Below are 15,984 nucleotides of genomic sequence, written 5' to 3'. Positions count from 1 at the left end.
GCGCCCATGCTGCACTGAGGTCCTGCACCCACACTAAGACCCCGTACCCACACCAAGACCCCGTACCCCCACCAAGACCCTGTACCCACACCAAGACCCCGTACCCACACCAAGACCCCGTACCCACACCAAGACCCCATACCCACACCACCCAGGAGGGGTCAATAAAGCTCCTCTCCCCCCCTCTGCAGGCACTCTGGGCTCTTTGGGACAAAATCCAGCGGTTTTGGGGCCCAGCCGGGGCAGGGCGACACCACCCGGCTCATCCCAATGCGGCCGCCCCATGGGAACTGCCCGGCCTGGGATGGGGTGTGGGGTGGGGACGGGGTCCTGGGGGCACGGTGGGAGTGGGGTGGATGAAACGGGGCAGCCCAAGTGGCCACGCACCCCTATACACGCGCACCTACACTCCTATACGTACCTTTATACACATCTATACCTACACCCCTGTATGTACACCTATACCTACACACTCCCCTATTTGTACATCTACACACACCCCTACACCTACACCCCCACACCCCTCCCTGTACTTACACCTGCACCCCTATATACGCCTATACACACCTATACCTATACACACCCCTATATGTACATCTACACGCACCTACCTCTACACACACACCTCTTTGTACACCTACACCTATCCCTACACGCACACCTATATGTACACCTACACCTATCCCTACACACATACCTATATGTACACCTACACCTATCCCTACACACATACCTATACGTACACCTACACCAACGCCATATGTACACATATACCTACACCTACATGCACACTTATACCTACACCTATATGCACACCCTATGTGCACCTATACTTACCCCTACATGCACACCTATATGTACACCTGCACACACACTTATATGTACACCTATACCTATCCCTATATAGACACCTATATGTACACCTACACCAACGCCATATGTACACATATACCTACACCTCATACACACCTATACCTACACCTACATGAACAATATATGTACACCTATACTTACCCCTACATGCACACCTTATTCCTACATGTACACCTTACCCCTACACGTACACCTGCACACACACACTTATACTTACGCCTACACACACAACCTATATGTACACCTATACCTATCCCTAGATACACACCTATACACACACCATACGTACACCTATGCTTACCCCTACATGCACACCTGTACATACACCTACATGCACACCTATACCTACACACACACCTATACCTACCCCTACCCCCACCTATACGCACACCATACATACGCCTATATGTACACCTGCACATACGTACACCCGTACCTACCCCTACACACACCAGATGTACACCTACACGTACACCTACCCCTACACACACCACACGTACAACTACACCTATCTCTGCACACACCATATGTACACCTTTACCTACCCCTACACACACCAGATGTACACCCACACGTACACCTACCCCTACACACACCACACGTACACCTACACCTATCTCTGCACACACCATACGTACACCTTTACCTACCCCTACACACACCAGATGTACACCTACACGTACACCTACCCCTACACACACCACACGTACACCTACACCTATCCCTGCACACACCATACGTACACCCGTACCGACCCCTACACAAGAAAAAGGGGGAGAGGGCTCACCCCCACCGCGTCCCACCCGGGCCAAAGCGATCGGGTCCGAACCGGGCCAAACCCAACAGGGCCCGGCCGGGTCCTGTCCGCTCCGAACTGAGCCGGGCCGGGGAGGTCCGACCCGTTCCAAACTGCTCTGACCCGGGCCGAAGGGAACCCCCGGGACCCGGGCCGGGTCGAACCGAACCGTGCCGAGCCGTGCCGGGCGTGGCCACGCCCCCAGCCCCGCCCCTCCATCGGCAGCCAATGGCGTGGCGCCTCGCCCCTCCCTGCGGGGCCGCGCCGAGCCGAGCCGAGCCGGGCTGGGCTGAACCGAGCCGAGCCGAGCCGGGCTGGGCTGAACCGAGCCGAGCCGAGCCGGACCGGACTAAGGGAGCCGCACCGAGCCCAGCCCAGCCCAACCGAGCCGAGCCGGGCCGAACCGAGCCGAACCGGGACAAGCCGGGACAAGCCGAGCCGAGCCGGGCTGGGCTGGATTGAACCGAGCCGAGCCGGGCCGAGCCGTGCCCGGGGACGGCTCCGGGCGCTCCCCGCTCAGCAGCGGCCGCGGGGGCGCGGCTCGGCCCCGCTCGGCCCCGTTCCCGTGGCCGCGATGCGGCGGGGCCGGGCCCCGCTCTGCCTCCTGCTGGCGCTGCAGCTCTGCCCGCCGCAGGTCCGGGGGGGGGGCGGCCGGGGGGGGGTCGGGGCTGGGTTGCGCCGGTTTGTCCGGGGCTGGGTGGGTTTCTTCTGCAATTCCTTCCCTCTCCCCTTCCCTCTCCCCCCCCCTTTTTCCTTCCTCCCCCCCCCCTTTTTTCCTTCCTCCCCCCCCCCCTTTTTCCTTCCTCCCCCCCCCCTTTTTCCTTCCTCCCCCCCCCTTTTTCCTTCCTCCCCCCCCCTTTTTCCTTCCTCCCCCCCCCCTTTTTCCTTCCTCCCCCCCCCTTTTTCCTTCCTCCCCCCCCCCTTTTTCCTTCCTCCCCCCCCCTTTTTCCTTCTCCACTCCCCCCTTTCCCTTCCCCTCTCCCCTTTCCCCTCTCCCTCTCCCCCGTTTTCCTCCCCCTTCCCCCTCTCCCCCTTTCCCCCCCCCTCCTCCCCCCGTGGGAGCGGCCGCCCCCCTCCCCCCCCCACCCCCCCGCCCCGTCCCCATCTGGCCGCAAGCTGGGACCCGGGGGGGGGCCCTCGGGACCGCCCCCCCCCCCAGCCCCCGCCCGCCAGGACCCACGCGAGACACGGCGCGGGGGGGGCCCCGGGGGGGCCTCAATCAGCGCCTTTGTTCGTGGAGGGGGGCGCTGGGGCTGGGGCTGGGGCATCGCCGTGTGAGCACCCCAAAATTTTTTTGAGGGGGGACGGGGGTGGGGGGCCGGAGTGAGTTTTGGGGCTCCGCGGTGCAGGATCTGTCCCTGAACGCAGGGCAGGGTTAAGGGGGAAACTGAGGCACGGAGGGAGTTGGGGGGGGGGCACCCGGATTTTTTGACACCCCCCCCCCCCCCCCCCAAAAAAAATAACCCTTCTCCCCGCAGGTGCCGGCGCGCAGCCAGCAGTGCCCGAGCGGGACGTACACGGAGGACGGGGAGTGCTGCGCCTCCTGCCCCCCCGGCTTCGGGGTGGCCGTGCCCTGCGGCCGCGCCAACACCCAGTGCGAGCCCTGCGCTGAGAGTGAGTGCCTCTCCCCATCCCCGTCCCCATCTTCCCCGTCCCCCTCCATGTCCCTGTCCCCATCGTCCCCCTCCCCATCCATGTCCCCGTCCCCGTCCCCATCCATGTCCCCATCCACATTCCCGTCCCCATCGTCCCCGTCCCCATCGTCCCCGTCCCCATCTATGTCCCCATCCCCAACCCCATATCAGTTCCCATCCCAGTCCCCATCCCCGTGCCTGTCCCCATCCCCATCCCTGTCCCCATCGTCCCTGTCCCCATTCCCATCCCCATCCTTGTCCCCGTGCCCCCCGTCCCCATTCCCATCCCCATCCATGTCCCCGTCCCCGTCGTCCCCGTCCCTATCCCCATCCCTTTCCCCAACCCCGTATCAGTTCCCAGCCCCGTCCCAGTCCCCAGCCCCAGCCCCGTCCCCCCCCCACGAGCCCCGCTCAGCCCCCTCGCCCCCCTCTGTCTCAGACCGGACCTTCTCGGCGGTGAGCAGCGCGGTGGAGCCCTGCCGGCCCTGCACCCCCTGCGCCCCGTCGCAGCCCCTCGCCCAGCCCTGCACGGCCGCCCGTGACGCCCTCTGCGCCGGCCGCTGCGCCCGCGGGCATTACCGGCCCCCCGCCGACAACGGGACGGGCCCGGGGAGGCCGTGCCAGCCCTGCCGGCTGTGCCGCGAGGGATACGGCGCCGTCCGGCCCTGCGTCCCCACGCAGGATGCCGAGTGCCAGCCCTGTCCCCAGGGCTTCTACTCGGAGGAGCGCAGCGCCGAGGCGCCCTGCCTGCCCTGCCAGCCCGGCTGCGGGCCCGGCGAGGTGATGATCCGCGCCTGCAGCCGCCTCTCCAACACGCTCTGCATGGGTGAGCACCCCAAATACGTGGCCGAGTTCCCGGTGCCTCAGTTTACCCATCTGTAGCCCCAGGGCGCGCGTGCCCTGCTCTGTGCACCGGGACGGGGACGCGTGGCAGAGAAAAACGCCACCTGGCTGGGGGGGGGTCCCCCAAAGCCCCACACCCTCCTGGGGCTCACGTGAGTTTGTGGGGGGGTGGCACCGAGGCACCGAGCCCCCTCTGAGCCCCCCCAGAGCCATGCTCGCCCCCCTCCCGGGGGCCACCGTCACCCGGCAGCTGCCGCCCCGCGGCTGTCATCGCGGCCCCGCGCGCGGAGCAGATGCTCCCGGCAGCACCAGCACGGGGGCTTTGATGTGGCCAGGAGGGGATGGGGGGGCTGGGGGGGGGGGGGGGGTGCCCTCTCTGTTCCGTTCCCCCTTCCAGAGCTGGCTCCGGTTTCCTCCCACCCCAAAACAGCGTGGACCATCCGTGGGTGCTGTTCTGGGTACCCCCAGCCCAACCTGCCCCGTTCCCAGGGGAAACTGAGGCAGCAGAGCTGGGTGGGAGGGGGTTGGATCATTGGGACTCCCCTAATCTGGGGCGGGGGGGGGGGGGGGGCTTTATCCCTGCAGAGAAGGACCTGCAGATCCTGAAGCGGGCGGAGGGGGACCCCCAGAAGGAGCCCCAGCAGCGGCAGCCAGTGCCGGGGGGCAGCGCGGCCCCCACCGCCTCGGCCGCCTCCTCCGAGTTCATGCTGCCGCCCCCCGAGGACACGGGCAAGGACATCATCCCCGTCTACTGCTCCATCCTGGCCGCCGTGGTGGTGGGGCTCCTCGCCTACGTGGCCTTCAAGTGGTAAGGTTTGGGGCCTGGGGGGGAAGGGGGGGTTGTGCCGGGGGGGGGGGGGGGAGGCAGGCGGGGGCGCCGGGTGACGCCCGTGCAGCTGGCACACGTGCAGGCAGAAGCAGCAGCTGGCCAAGGCGCGCGCCGGGGAGCTGGGGACGGCGCCCGAGGGCGAGAAGCTGCACAGTGACAGCGGCGTCTTCCTGGACACCCACAGCCTGCAGGAGCCCCACCAGCTCGGCAAGGGTGAGCGGCGTCCCTGCCCCTTGGGGACACCCGTCCCGGGGGCGGCAGCGGGGTGCAATTGTCCCCCGATGTCACTTTGGCCATCCCGGGGTGGGGTTGGGGAGCACCCAAACCCTGGAGGCATCTGGAAGGGGTTGTGGGGGTCACGCGGGGGGGGGGGGGGGGGGGTCAGGGTGCATCTGGATGGGGCTGGGGAGCGCCCATGATCCGGGGACCACGCAGGTGGGGTTGGGGTGCAGCGTTAGGAGCATGCAGATGGGGTCAGGGAGCACCCACTGGAGCTGGAGAGCACCCGTACCTTGGGGAGCATCACCCCGGAGCAGCACCCGTGCCCTGAGGAGCACCCAGATAGGGTTGGGAAGCCCCCTGGGGAGCACTCGGATGGGATTTGGGGACACCCATCCTCCTGGGGAGCGTCCTGGTGGGGTGAGGGTGATCCTTGCAGGGGACAGCACCCAATGTGGTCGGGGAGCACCCACACCCAGGTCCAGGAGATGCCGTAGGAGCAGAAACGCTGGGGTTGGGGGACACACACACACACACACACACACGCTGCTTTTCGGGGTGCCGACGCTGACCCCCCCCCCCCCCGCCCCCCCCCAGCGCCCCGTCCCGAGGGGCGTCCCTACGGCGCGGTGCCGCCGCAGCGGCAGGAGGAGGTGGAGCGGCTGCTGGAGAGCGGGGGTCCCGGCGGCGACTGGCGCAGCCTGGCCGCCCGCCTGGGCTACGGGGACGAAGCCATCGGCACCTTCGCCCGCGGCCAGGCGCCCGCCCGCACCCTGCTCGCCGCCTGGGCGGCCACCGAAGGGGCCACGCTGGAAGCCCTCTGCCTGGCCCTGGCCGCCGTGGGACGCCAGGACGTGGCCGAGCGCCTGGCGGGGCCGGGGGACGCCAGCTCCATGGTGTGAGCGCTCCCCCGACGGCCATTTGGGGACACCGCGAGGATCTGGGGGCGCCGAGACCCCGGGGACGCCGCCCGCGGCCCCGCGGGGCCGGGCGAGCCCCCGGCCGCCAGCAGCTTTATCGGGCCATGTATTCTTTTTTAAGCCGTTTTTGTACTTTTTTAGGAGTGTCGGGTCGGGGGGGAGAGTGCCTTTTTTGTATTTCTGGGGGGGGGGGGGGGTGCATTAAACAGCCAGACGGGCCTTGGTGTCGCTCGTTTTGTCGCCGGGACGCGGCCCCTCCGTCCCCGTGTCCCCTCCGTCCCCGTGTCCCCCCTGCTCCCGTGCGTGTCCCCCTGCCCTTGGGGCCCTGGGCGGGGGGGGGGGGTACACGAGGGGCCAGGAGGTGGCTGCCCCAGCACCCTGTGGGGTCTGTGGGGTGAGGAGCACACAGGGACCCTCTGGGGCCAACCCCACAGCCCCCAAGCTCAGCAGCACCAGGGAGGCCAAATGCCAGGAGCCCTTCTAGCCCCGAGGCGCCCCTGGGTCACCCCAAGCTGCTCCAGGACACCAAAACCCCTCCACCCCTCGTGCTGCCCCTGCGTTTTGGGGCTCACAGGGGTGCAAAAAGGGTGATGGGGGTCCCCGTCCCCAAACGGGTAAGGGCTGCTGAGGAGGGCCACTGTGTCCCCTGCGACCAGCAGGTCCCCTCAGAGGAGCCACCGCCACCCTTCGCCGCCTCCTGCGACACCCAGGCACCTTTTCCAGGCCAGGTACGGTGTTGATTTCATTTTATTTTATTTTTTTTAAATTTTTTTTACATAAAAAGTTCAGTAAAAATTGAATAAAGTAAAATGATTTAAGCAGTAAAATCAATCTTATCAACATAGCACGAGGCCTGCCAGAAATCCAGGGGCAGCCTGTTCCTGAATATTTACATGAGAACAGATTAAACCTTGCAGAACAAAACGAGGAAACAAACAAACAAACAAACAAACAAAACCCCGAAACTATCCTTACAAAGTGTTCCCGTGATATCAGCACGTGTTGGGCTAAAAGCAAAAAAAAAAAAAAATAAAATAAAATAAAAACAAAACAAAAATTATCAATATATTCACATATACGTTAAAATATAATACAGATCTTGGTGACACAAGATGCGCGCGCGGGGAGCGCGCCGAACAGCACCGCCGGGGTGGGCGCCCGGGTCAGCCTGGGGAGAGGAGGCGGGGGGGCGGGCTGGGAAGAGCGCTCCCACCCCGCTCTTCCTCGGGGGGGGCCGTGGGGACAGCCCTGCTTCTGCAGAAATTCACAGGTCGGCGTCGAATCGGGAGGGGGGAGCCGACGGCCTCCGGGGCTCGGCGGCGGCACGGGGTCCGCGCCCACCCGGCCCCGGAGGGGTTGGTGGTGGTTTACTCCAAGTCCGTGTCCTCTTTGGGTTTGTAAATGGCCCCGAATTTCTGCATGTACTTCTTAATGTACTCCTTCGTTTTGTGTTTCACATTCTCGTTGCACTCCAGGTCCTCCGGGTTCTTGCAGTACTTCAGCTCCTTGTTCATGACGCCGTGCGTCAGCTGCGGAGGAGAGGCGGGGGGGGGGGGTCAAGGAGCGGCGGCGGCACCGCGCGCACCAGCACCTCGCGCGCTGCCCTTCCCAGCGCCCTTATTAAAGCTCCCCCTGGACGAACAGCCCCATTTCCCTTCCCTCCCTGGTCCCAAACGACCCTCCAGAACGGGGAGGCTGGCGGCAGGCCCCGAGCGGCGTTACCTTGCGTGCCAGGTGCTTGAAGTCCTCCGTCGTGGTGATCCGGCCGACCTTGCAGTCGGGCTTGCGGTAGGGGTTCAGGCACTGCACGATGAACTGGGACATCTGCGGGGGGGGAGAGGCGGATCAGCGCCAGCCCTCCGCCCTGCTCCCCATCCCGCGGCATCAGGCCAGGTGCCACGACGGGCATTTCGGCGCTGGGATGCCCCGAATCAGCCCACGCGGCTCCGTGCCGGTGCCCCTCGGCGGCACGTCGCCCGCTCGCAGCGGTGACAATCCCCGGGGCCCTGGGGACGCTCACCTCTTTCCTGAAGACTTCCTTGCTCTTCTTAGCCAGCTCGCTCGACGTGTCTGCCTCGGCTGTCTTGGGCTTCTTGGAAGACTGGAATGGGGAGGGGAAAGGGAGATAAAACGATAGCAGAAAAATTAAAATAATTAACAAAGCTTCGCTGGGCCGGCTCCAGACATAGACACGCGCGGGCGGGCGGCAGCCAGCTGACGGAGCGGCACAGCCCACGCCCGGCCACCTCTCGCCCCCCCCCCCCCCCCCGAGCAGGGAACGCCGTGACGGCACCGCTCTGCTCCCAGCTTACCCACCGGGGGGGCTGTGCTTCCCCTGACCTTGTTTTTGGGGTTGGGACGAGCTCCAATGCCAGCAGGGCAGCCAAAAAAGCGCGAGTTCAGCAGCACGCCGCGTTACCAAAACCGGGGGCTTCGCCACGAAGCCCGCACCCACGGAGCCGCAGGCACCCATCCCGCCAGCCCACGTCCCCGGCGTCCCTTAACCCTTCCCCGGAGCCAAACCCATGCACCCAAGGACAAACCCCCCCCCACCAGAGGGGCACGGCCGTGCTGCCCGCCTCCCCGAATCCGCCCCCGCGCCGCGAGCGAGCGCAGCGGGAGGAGCGGGGCCGCGCCGGCCCGACTCGCCCCTATTGTTCGCTTTGGGAAATGGCTGCACGGCGAGGGCTGGTTCTGGGAGACGAGGCTGGCCCGGGGAGGGAGGGGTCGAGCTCTGCGGTCTCCGTTATTAGCCTGAAATATGTCTAGCTGGAGGCGAGGGGGGAGGAATCCGGAGGGTTCCCCCCCCCCCTCCCCGCCCCCCATTTATTTCATGCATGTGAAGGCGCAATTAGAGGAACGCGAATCGGCGACTTTCTCCTAATTGTTGGCTCCCTGGCACTTCATGCTGCCGGGTGGAAAGCATTTGGTTGTCTGCAGAAGCCCCTCTCTGTCCCAGCCGTGCCGCTGCTCCAGCCCGCAGCGGAGCCGCCCCCCCCACCCCCCCCCATGCCCGGCACGCTGGGCGAACGGTGGCACGAAGCCGGGGCACGGCCGGAGCCGGCACCCCGAGAGCCCCCGGCACGGGCAGATGCCGGGGCGACACCGCCTGCGCCCCGCGCGCGGCCGTGCTGCACCCCGTCCCACTTCACCCCGGGGGCCGCTTTGAGCAACGCTCGCCTTCCTTCGGCGCCGTAATCAAAGCCAGGCGCTCGGCTGCGGCGCTCGGCCATCCCAGGAACGCCGGCGGAAGCCTCCTCCTCCTCCTCCCCTCGCCGGCACGGCGGCACCATCCCAAATCCCAGCGGCTGCCCCGGCCAAGCCCGGCACGGGCGAGCCGGAGCCGTGGCAGAGCGGAGGGTTCCTCCTGGCCCGGGCCGGGCCGGGCTGGCACCGCGCGGCCCCGTGCTGAGCACGCACGCGATGCTGCAGCCCCGCGGAGCAGCGCTGGGAGCGAGCGTCGAGCTCTGCCCTCATTCCCTGGCGCTGCTCCCTCTGCCCTCCGGCCACCCGCACGCCCCCTCGAACCGCAGCAGGGACCCACGGACGGACGGACGGACGGAGCAGCGCGTTGCACCGGGCGCCAGCCACGCAGGAAGAGCTTGGAAAGCACCCGAAAGCAGCAGGCGGCTTGCAAAAGGCATTCACGGAGCTGCTCCACGCAGCCGAGGTGGGAGGCAGGGGACTCCGGAGGAATTTCTGGCCGCTCCTTCGAGTGCCGCACGAGCACCAAGCCCACGAGGCGAAGGCGCCAGCTCCCGGCTGTAATTCTCCACCTGTTTCACGGAGCGGGGACGAACCCGGTGCCGCCCAGCATCCCTGCGACGCCCGGATCGTGCCACCACCGAGCAACACCCACCCCGCAAACACAGCCCACGGGGCTCGCCCTACGTCCACGGGATTTCCTCGGAGGCTGAGCTATGGGGGGGGGGGGGGCGACACCTCCTCCTGCACAGCCCCGTGCTTTCCTGGGAGCAGCTCGGGAGCTTTTGTGCTGCTCCGACTGAGATGGAGAGAGCGAGACGTGGCGAGGGGAAGGGCTGCCGAGGGGCAGCAGCGGCGCTGGGGGGGGCCTGCCCGCTGCTTGTGTAATTGCAAAACGGTTTGTTTGTCTTTTTTTTTTTTTTTTGTAAGCGTTTACCACTGAAAAAAAAAAAAAGCAGGAGAAACTTCACCCCGAGGAAGCGCCCGAAGAATGCGTGTCAGCTCGCAGGAAGCAGGCCTTCGGGGCTGGGGAGCAGAGCCGAAAAGTCCCGCCGTAAAACCAGCGCGGGGCTTCAATAAAACGCTGCCGGGGCACTTTTACGGCCGGGAGCTCTCCCCAGCGAAGTGAATTAGCGCCGGGCCGGCTCTGCTGGCCGCACATCAAAGCCCTCTCCCCTCCCTCATCCCGGGTACCTACATCAAACGGCCGCTAATGGGGAGCAGATGCCTTCGCGCCGGCTCCCCGCTCGGCACCGAGGGCACGGGAGGCACCGGGGAGCGCGGCAGCGCCCGGCCCCGCGCCGACGGCACAGCTCGTGGCGTGTCCCCGTGTCCCCGTGTCCCCGCGTGCCACTCTCGGCTGCTCAGAGTTGGCTCAGCCTCTTGGAAGGGGCCTGCCGCAGCAGGATGCGGCTCCAGGGGTGCTGAGCATTCGTCCCCACGGAGAGGGGAGGGACCCGGAGCCGGCAAACGGCCCTACGGGAACGGGGCGGTCACACAGCGGGGTCGCTTCTGGACACCCCGAGTGCAAAAAGAGATTTCGCTGGGGATGGCAGCTGGGAGGAGCGGGGAGAGGATCCCGGCTTTGCTTTCGGGCCAGGTTTACCTGCGAGCCCCCAGGTACCTGGCGGGCGAGGGTCTCGCCGAGTCCTGCAGGGCTTCACGAGGAGCCCGCAGCTCCTGGAGGATGGGAGGGAGCTGCCCCACGGCCCCCGCTGACGGCGCCCTCCCCAGAGCCCACGCCGTATCCCCAAAACGCTTTGTGCGTGGCTCCGCCGCGGCTCAGCGAAGCGGGGAGCACAGCAGATGCTCGGGGAGGGGGGCGAGCAGGAGGGAAGCGCCCCCGAACTCCACTTTTACGGAAGGTTTTAGCAAATGTTGCTGCACCGAGGACGCGAAACTCGCGATTTCCATCAGCGGGGGGAAAGCCTTCAGCCGCAGCCGAGCCGAGGGACTTCTCGCCGCGGCAGAGCCCGGCCTCTCCTCCTCCCCGCCCCGCCGGTTCCTGGAGGGTCTCCCCCTCGCCCAGGCTATTCTGGAAGCACAGCTGGCTATCTGAGGGATTTCAGGGCGGGGAGCAGGGAGCAGCCGGGGCAGCGCCGCTCCCCCGAGGGCTCCGGGTGCGAGTTACGACAGGACTCGGCGGCGGCGCTCCCCGGCTGCCGCCCCGCAGAGCCAAAGCCGCGCGCCCTCGGCCCGGCTCCGCGGCGGCGAGGAGCTCCCGGGCTCTGCGGGGGGGGGAGGCTTCAGGCGAAGGCTGCAAGACCCCAAACCTTCCTGGCCACGAGTCTGATAGGAAAGCAAAGTGCCTCGAGGCAGAGCTCGAGGATTCGCCAGCCAGAGCGAGACTGGCACAGGCCACGAGGGAAACGCTCCCCGGTGCCCAGCGCCCACGGCACGGCTGCGGACTCCCTCCCCGGGGGACACACGGTGCAGAAATGGAGGTGGTGCCATCAAGCACTCGAGTCCCACACACAGCCTGAGTCTGAGCAACATCAGCCTAGAGAGAGGGTTTTTTTGTTTGTTTGTTTGTTTTTTTCTTTAAATCATCCCAGCGCAGCCAGCAGCAGACACGCGGGGAGGTCGCAGACGACTTCCAGAGCAGCCTCCCCCGGCACGGCACGGCACGGCACGGGAAAGCCCCGCCGCAGGCACCCCGCACGCAGGGAGCGCGTGATGGAAGCCAGAAAACCAAGCTGTGAGCAGCAGCCCCGGCGCTTCCCTCGGGGGGAACACGAGCAGAAACAGCCTTAAAAATCACCCGGGCAGAGCGCAGCCGGCACGCTGGGAGCGAGGTGACCGTGGGGGGCGTTTCGGGAAGCGGAGCCGGGCGAGGGGCGAGCTGGGGGCACCTGCAGCGAGCTGCCCACGCGCGGGGAGGAGGAGACGCGTTTTTGGCAGCTGGACCAAGGCTCCGAAGCGTGCTCGGGACCAGGCGAGGCCGCCCAGCCCCTAAAAGAAGAGGAGAGCCGCACGCAAAGCGCCGCCACGCCTCGCCCTCTCCCCTTCCATCTGCGGCAGCAGGGGATGAACGGCAGCGCAGGCGGCGGCGCCCACCAACACGTGCTCCTCCGGCAGCCTCGGGGGGAGGAAACTCTGGGCCCACGCAGGGCCAGCAGCTCGGGAAGCCCCGTCCCAGCCTCGCCTCTCCTTCGCCCTGCGCCCCGGGTGCGGATCCCAGGCTCTGGCGATCGCTGGAAGCGAGCGGCGTCGACCCACGCGCGCTCCCTCCGCTGCGGGGATGTTCGAGGTCAGCCGGAGCTCCCCGGTCCGAGGTGGGGAGCGCCCGGCAAGGGCCGGGGCTGGCTCTGCCTCCGCAGCAGCCGCAGCCAGCCAGGAGAGCGCACCCCGACGGAAAAAAAGAGCAGGGAACCAAGCAGCGAAGCGCGACCCCGCTGACCCCCCCCGGCTCCCACGCGTGCCCGGGGTCGGGGAGCGCCACAGCCCAGCACCAACCCGCCCGCGTCCGCCCCGCCGGCTCCTGCGGGGACGGCACGAGGAAGGAGTTCCTGCCTGCACGGGTCAGCTGTGCAACAGCGGGATTTTCGTTTGGTCCTCCGGGGGTCAAAGGATGTTATAAATTACAGGCACTAATTGGCCTGCCCGAGCAGCGCCCGATGATGCGTTCCTAAAGAACGCAAACCCCTTTGTTCTCTCTCCGCTCTGATGAAAATTCCGAATTTCAGCGTTTTTTCCGACTGTCGGAGGCAGGATTCGTTTCCTTTTCCACGGAAAAACTGATGGAGGGAGCCAGCCCCCCGCCGCCTTGCCAGCGAGCGCGTGCCGGAGCGCTCCCCGCGCGTGTCGCTCGCGGACGCAGCGGTGCCGAGGGCCAGGAGAAGCCAGAGCGGGGACGTGGCCCTAAAAGGGGCTGCATAGGCGTCCGAGCACCCTTACGAAACTCAGCAGGGCCACGCGGGGCCCCTGATGAAGGTGCAGAGGTCGCTGCAGTGGTTGCCCGGTGGAGGACGCGAGGAGCTCCTGGAGCCGCCGCGCGCGCCGCGGGGCGCAGCGGGAGGTGGCGGCGCTGCCAGCAGCGAAGCGAGGTTGTGTTTGGGAGCGGAACTGGGCGCTGCTGCTGCATCGAGACCTGGGACCGAAGGCTCCTGGAGGTCCCATCGCTGCCCTCCGAGACATGCATGGGTGGCGGGCACGCTGCGAGGGGACGGCCGCGGATATTCCCCGCGCCTGGCGGAGAGGGGAGCGGAGCCGGGAGGCGAAGCCGACCTGGAGCTCGAGTAGAAACAAAGAAGAAAGGCGGGGTGGGAGGAAAACCTCCGTGAGGGCTGAAAAATGCCCCGGTGCCGCAGCCAGAGCCAGTCGGAGCGAGAAGCCCGAGGGATGGGGAAGCCCCGAGCAGCTCCTGCACCAAAACCCCGCTGCCGCCCGCGCTGCTCGCCTCTCGCCTGCGGTGCCGCGGCACAGCCCCCGCACGGGGGGCTCTGCTTGTGGTTCCAGGGTGGAACACAACCCCGAACGCCTCCCGGGGCTTTCTCTTCCGTTTGAAGCAAACAACGCGACCGTGCCGCTCGTAAACCCCGCGCGGGCCGCCCGGACTGGTGCTGGGGGCGTAACGACCGGCAGCCTCGCCACGCTGCCGCCTCCGTGCCCGCGCACCTCGACCCAGACCGAGGGGAGATCGGTGCCTGAGGCTGGGGAGAGGGAAGAGGAGAAACGCTTCCTTAGCTGCTCCTTGTGGAAAGGTGATCGTCTGTCCCTGCGCTGAGATTAACCTTTATTCTAACAAAAAATGCCTTATTAAAAATCTTTCTGCTTGGAGAGCCACGGTTAGGACGGAAATACAGTACCACAGGCATGCGATGAGGCGGATCTGTGTTACCATCACCCAAAGGTCTTTCCAAGGCTTCAGCCTGCCCTTCCTCTTCCACAGCTCCTTCCTCCGAGGCCCTGCAAAGCGCTGCTGCAGCCCAAAGCTGCGCCGCCTGCCAGGGAAATGGTAACACCGGAAAAGAAGAAAGGGACACGAGCAGAGCTTTGGTGGCACTCACAACCCCGAGCCTTCCAGGAGCATCCCTCCGAGGCAGAGCGGGGCTGGAGGGGATGGCAACGATGCTACGGAGGGAGAGGCAGGCTGGGGTCGGGGCGGGAGGGGAGGACGGGGAGCAGGAGAGGGCAGCGGGGGGAGCAGAGGCTGGGGAAATCCAGAGAAATCAGGAGGAGAAGCCTGCGCCGGTGCCCTCCCGCGACGCAGGGCGTGGGGAGATGCTGCCAGCAGACGTTCCAACGCTGCCGGCCTCTCTGTGCGCTCCAGGAGGCAAAAGCAGGTGTGAAGAAGCGAACAGATGATGCTGAGAGGCGTGCTGTGCATGCTCCCGAGGAAATTAAATACTCCCAGCACGAGTTTCCGCCGGTCGCGCGGCGTGAGCGGTGCCTCGCCGCCGGGGAAGCCCCGAATAGCAGCGGCAGCTGCCGGCCCTCCAGGCTGGAGGTTTGACCCCGGAAAAGGTGCGGGGTGGGGAAAAGGAGGAAAGAAATGCGAGGAATGAGGCTGCAGCTTCAGCACACAGGGCGGAAGCTGAGAAAAGTGTCTTTGTGGAGGCGCCGTACCGCGAGCAGCGTTCGGGCTGAACGCCCGGGGATCCGACGCTGCTGCTACGACCGAAACCCCAAAGCCCAGAGATGGTGCAGCCCGGGAAGAAAAAGAGTTAAAGCTCTCGAGTGAGCGGAAACGCATCGCCGTATGGCAAGACGTAGCCTAAGGTCAGCCAAAACTGCGTGTCTGGTGCTCATTTAGGAACGAGGTACGGGTGGCTTCGGCCAAGTTGTGCACCTGAAGGCTGGGATTTCGCTCCCCGGCCAGCTGGAGACACCAGGCCCACGGTTTTCCTCCCCTTCGCACGGCCACGAGAGCAACACCTCTCAGAGAGGAGCCCGAGCTGTCCGTGTAGCCGCCGGGGTAAACCCAACCAGCTCATCCAAGCTTAAATACAACCTAAAAAGCTCCTTGTGCGACGAGCAGAGGGTGTTACCCCGAAGGAGCCGTCGGGCTGGCACCGCTGAGACCCTGGAAGTCTGCACCCTGCTGCCACGCACAAGCCCAGGGGGATTTCTCCCTCGAAGAGCCCAGCTTGCTCTCGCAGTCCGAGCCATCTGGAGCGTCCGCACAGCTCCCCGAGCTGAATTTTTAATGCTAAGCACAGCCACGGCACCGCAGCACGCAGCCACGCTGCAAACTCACGCTACTGAACGCGTTTCCCCGAGAGCACCTAAAAATCCAGCAAGGCACGCGTGTGTGGGTTCACCCCCTCAGGGACGTGACTGTTGGCTCCGTTGCACCCCGGAGAGGTCCCGAGGTTCCCCGAACGGCAGCGGGATGCGAGAGGCAGACCCGGGACAAAAATCATTACAGGGCTCTTCTGGATTCCTCCGCGGAGTCGCAGAAGTAAACACTCAGCGGCGGAGCAGCCGTGTGCCAGGTCTTAGTTCATTCTCTAATTAACTGTTTTACAGGCAGATAAATATTTGCAAATAATGTCGTTTATGTCGGCTCTCCAGGAATCCCAGCTCAAGTGCTCGGAGGCGCTGCAGGGATTGCATTAACCCTCGGGATCCTGGCAGCAGATGGGACGCCTGGGAAAGGGACCGCAGCAGAGCAGGGAGACATCGCCTCCAGTATCTAACACAAAACCAGTCCTGGGTCTGGGA

At 65.7% G+C, this 15,984-nt stretch overlaps 2 protein-coding genes across 3 annotated transcripts in view; one reads left to right on the top strand and one right to left on the bottom strand.

Annotated features, from left to right (window-relative positions):
- The first annotated feature begins 1,976 nt into the window (after nucleotides 1-1,976).
- LOC118251838 (tumor necrosis factor receptor superfamily member 16-like) lies at nucleotides 1,977-6,279 on the top strand. Of its 2 annotated transcripts, none has more exons than XM_050708870.1 (6): nucleotides 1,977-2,303; nucleotides 3,148-3,283; nucleotides 3,743-4,129; nucleotides 4,732-4,954; nucleotides 5,043-5,188; nucleotides 5,792-6,274. In XM_050708870.1, the coding sequence occupies exons 1-6, from the start codon at nucleotides 2,244-2,246 to the stop codon at nucleotides 6,094-6,096; spliced, it is 1,257 nt and encodes a 418-aa protein (XP_050564827.1). In that variant the 5' UTR covers nucleotides 1,977-2,243; the 3' UTR covers nucleotides 6,097-6,274. The 2 variants fall into 2 exon arrangements, with proteins under 2 accessions (XP_050564827.1, XP_035410315.1); XM_035554422.2 differs by having other exon boundaries at nucleotides 2,102-2,303; nucleotides 5,058-5,188; nucleotides 5,792-6,279.
- A 571-nt stretch (nucleotides 6,280-6,850) lies between these two features.
- SETD2 (SET domain containing 2, histone lysine methyltransferase) overlaps nucleotides 6,851-15,984 on the bottom strand; it is a 69,640-nt gene continuing 60,506 nt past the window's right edge. Inside the window, exons 20-22 of the mRNA XM_035554421.2 lie at nucleotides 8,135-8,215; nucleotides 7,837-7,938; nucleotides 6,851-7,643 (exon numbers count right to left, since the gene is read on the bottom strand). Of these exons, the coding sequence (XP_035410314.2) occupies nucleotides 7,482-7,643; nucleotides 7,837-7,938; nucleotides 8,135-8,215 (345 nt within the window). The 3' untranslated portion in view covers nucleotides 6,851-7,481. The remainder of the gene's footprint in view (nucleotides 7,644-7,836; nucleotides 7,939-8,134; nucleotides 8,216-15,984) is intronic.

Source organism: Cygnus atratus, chromosome 2 (genome assembly GCF_013377495.2).
Source record: "Cygnus atratus isolate AKBS03 ecotype Queensland, Australia chromosome 2, CAtr_DNAZoo_HiC_assembly, whole genome shotgun sequence".
NCBI lineage: Eukaryota > Metazoa > Chordata > Aves > Anseriformes > Anatidae > Cygnus > Cygnus atratus.
Note: the sequence above shows the minus strand (reverse complement) of the source record. Positions and strands in the feature narration are given on the sequence as shown.

Bases quoted from the DNA above. Each gene is read 5' to 3' on its own strand.
- LOC118251838 (XM_050708870.1), top strand. From the start codon at position 2,244: ATGCGGCGGGGCCGGGCCCCGCTCTGCCTCCTGCTGGCGCTGCAGCTC. The intron at 4,130-4,731 runs GTGAGCACCCCA...TTATCCCTGCAG, and splicing joins CTCCAACACGCTCTGCATGG to AGAAGGACCTGCAGATCCTG. The intron at 5,189-5,791 runs GTGAGCGGCGTC...GCCCCCCCCCAG, and splicing joins GCCCCACCAGCTCGGCAAGG to CGCCCCGTCCCGAGGGGCGT.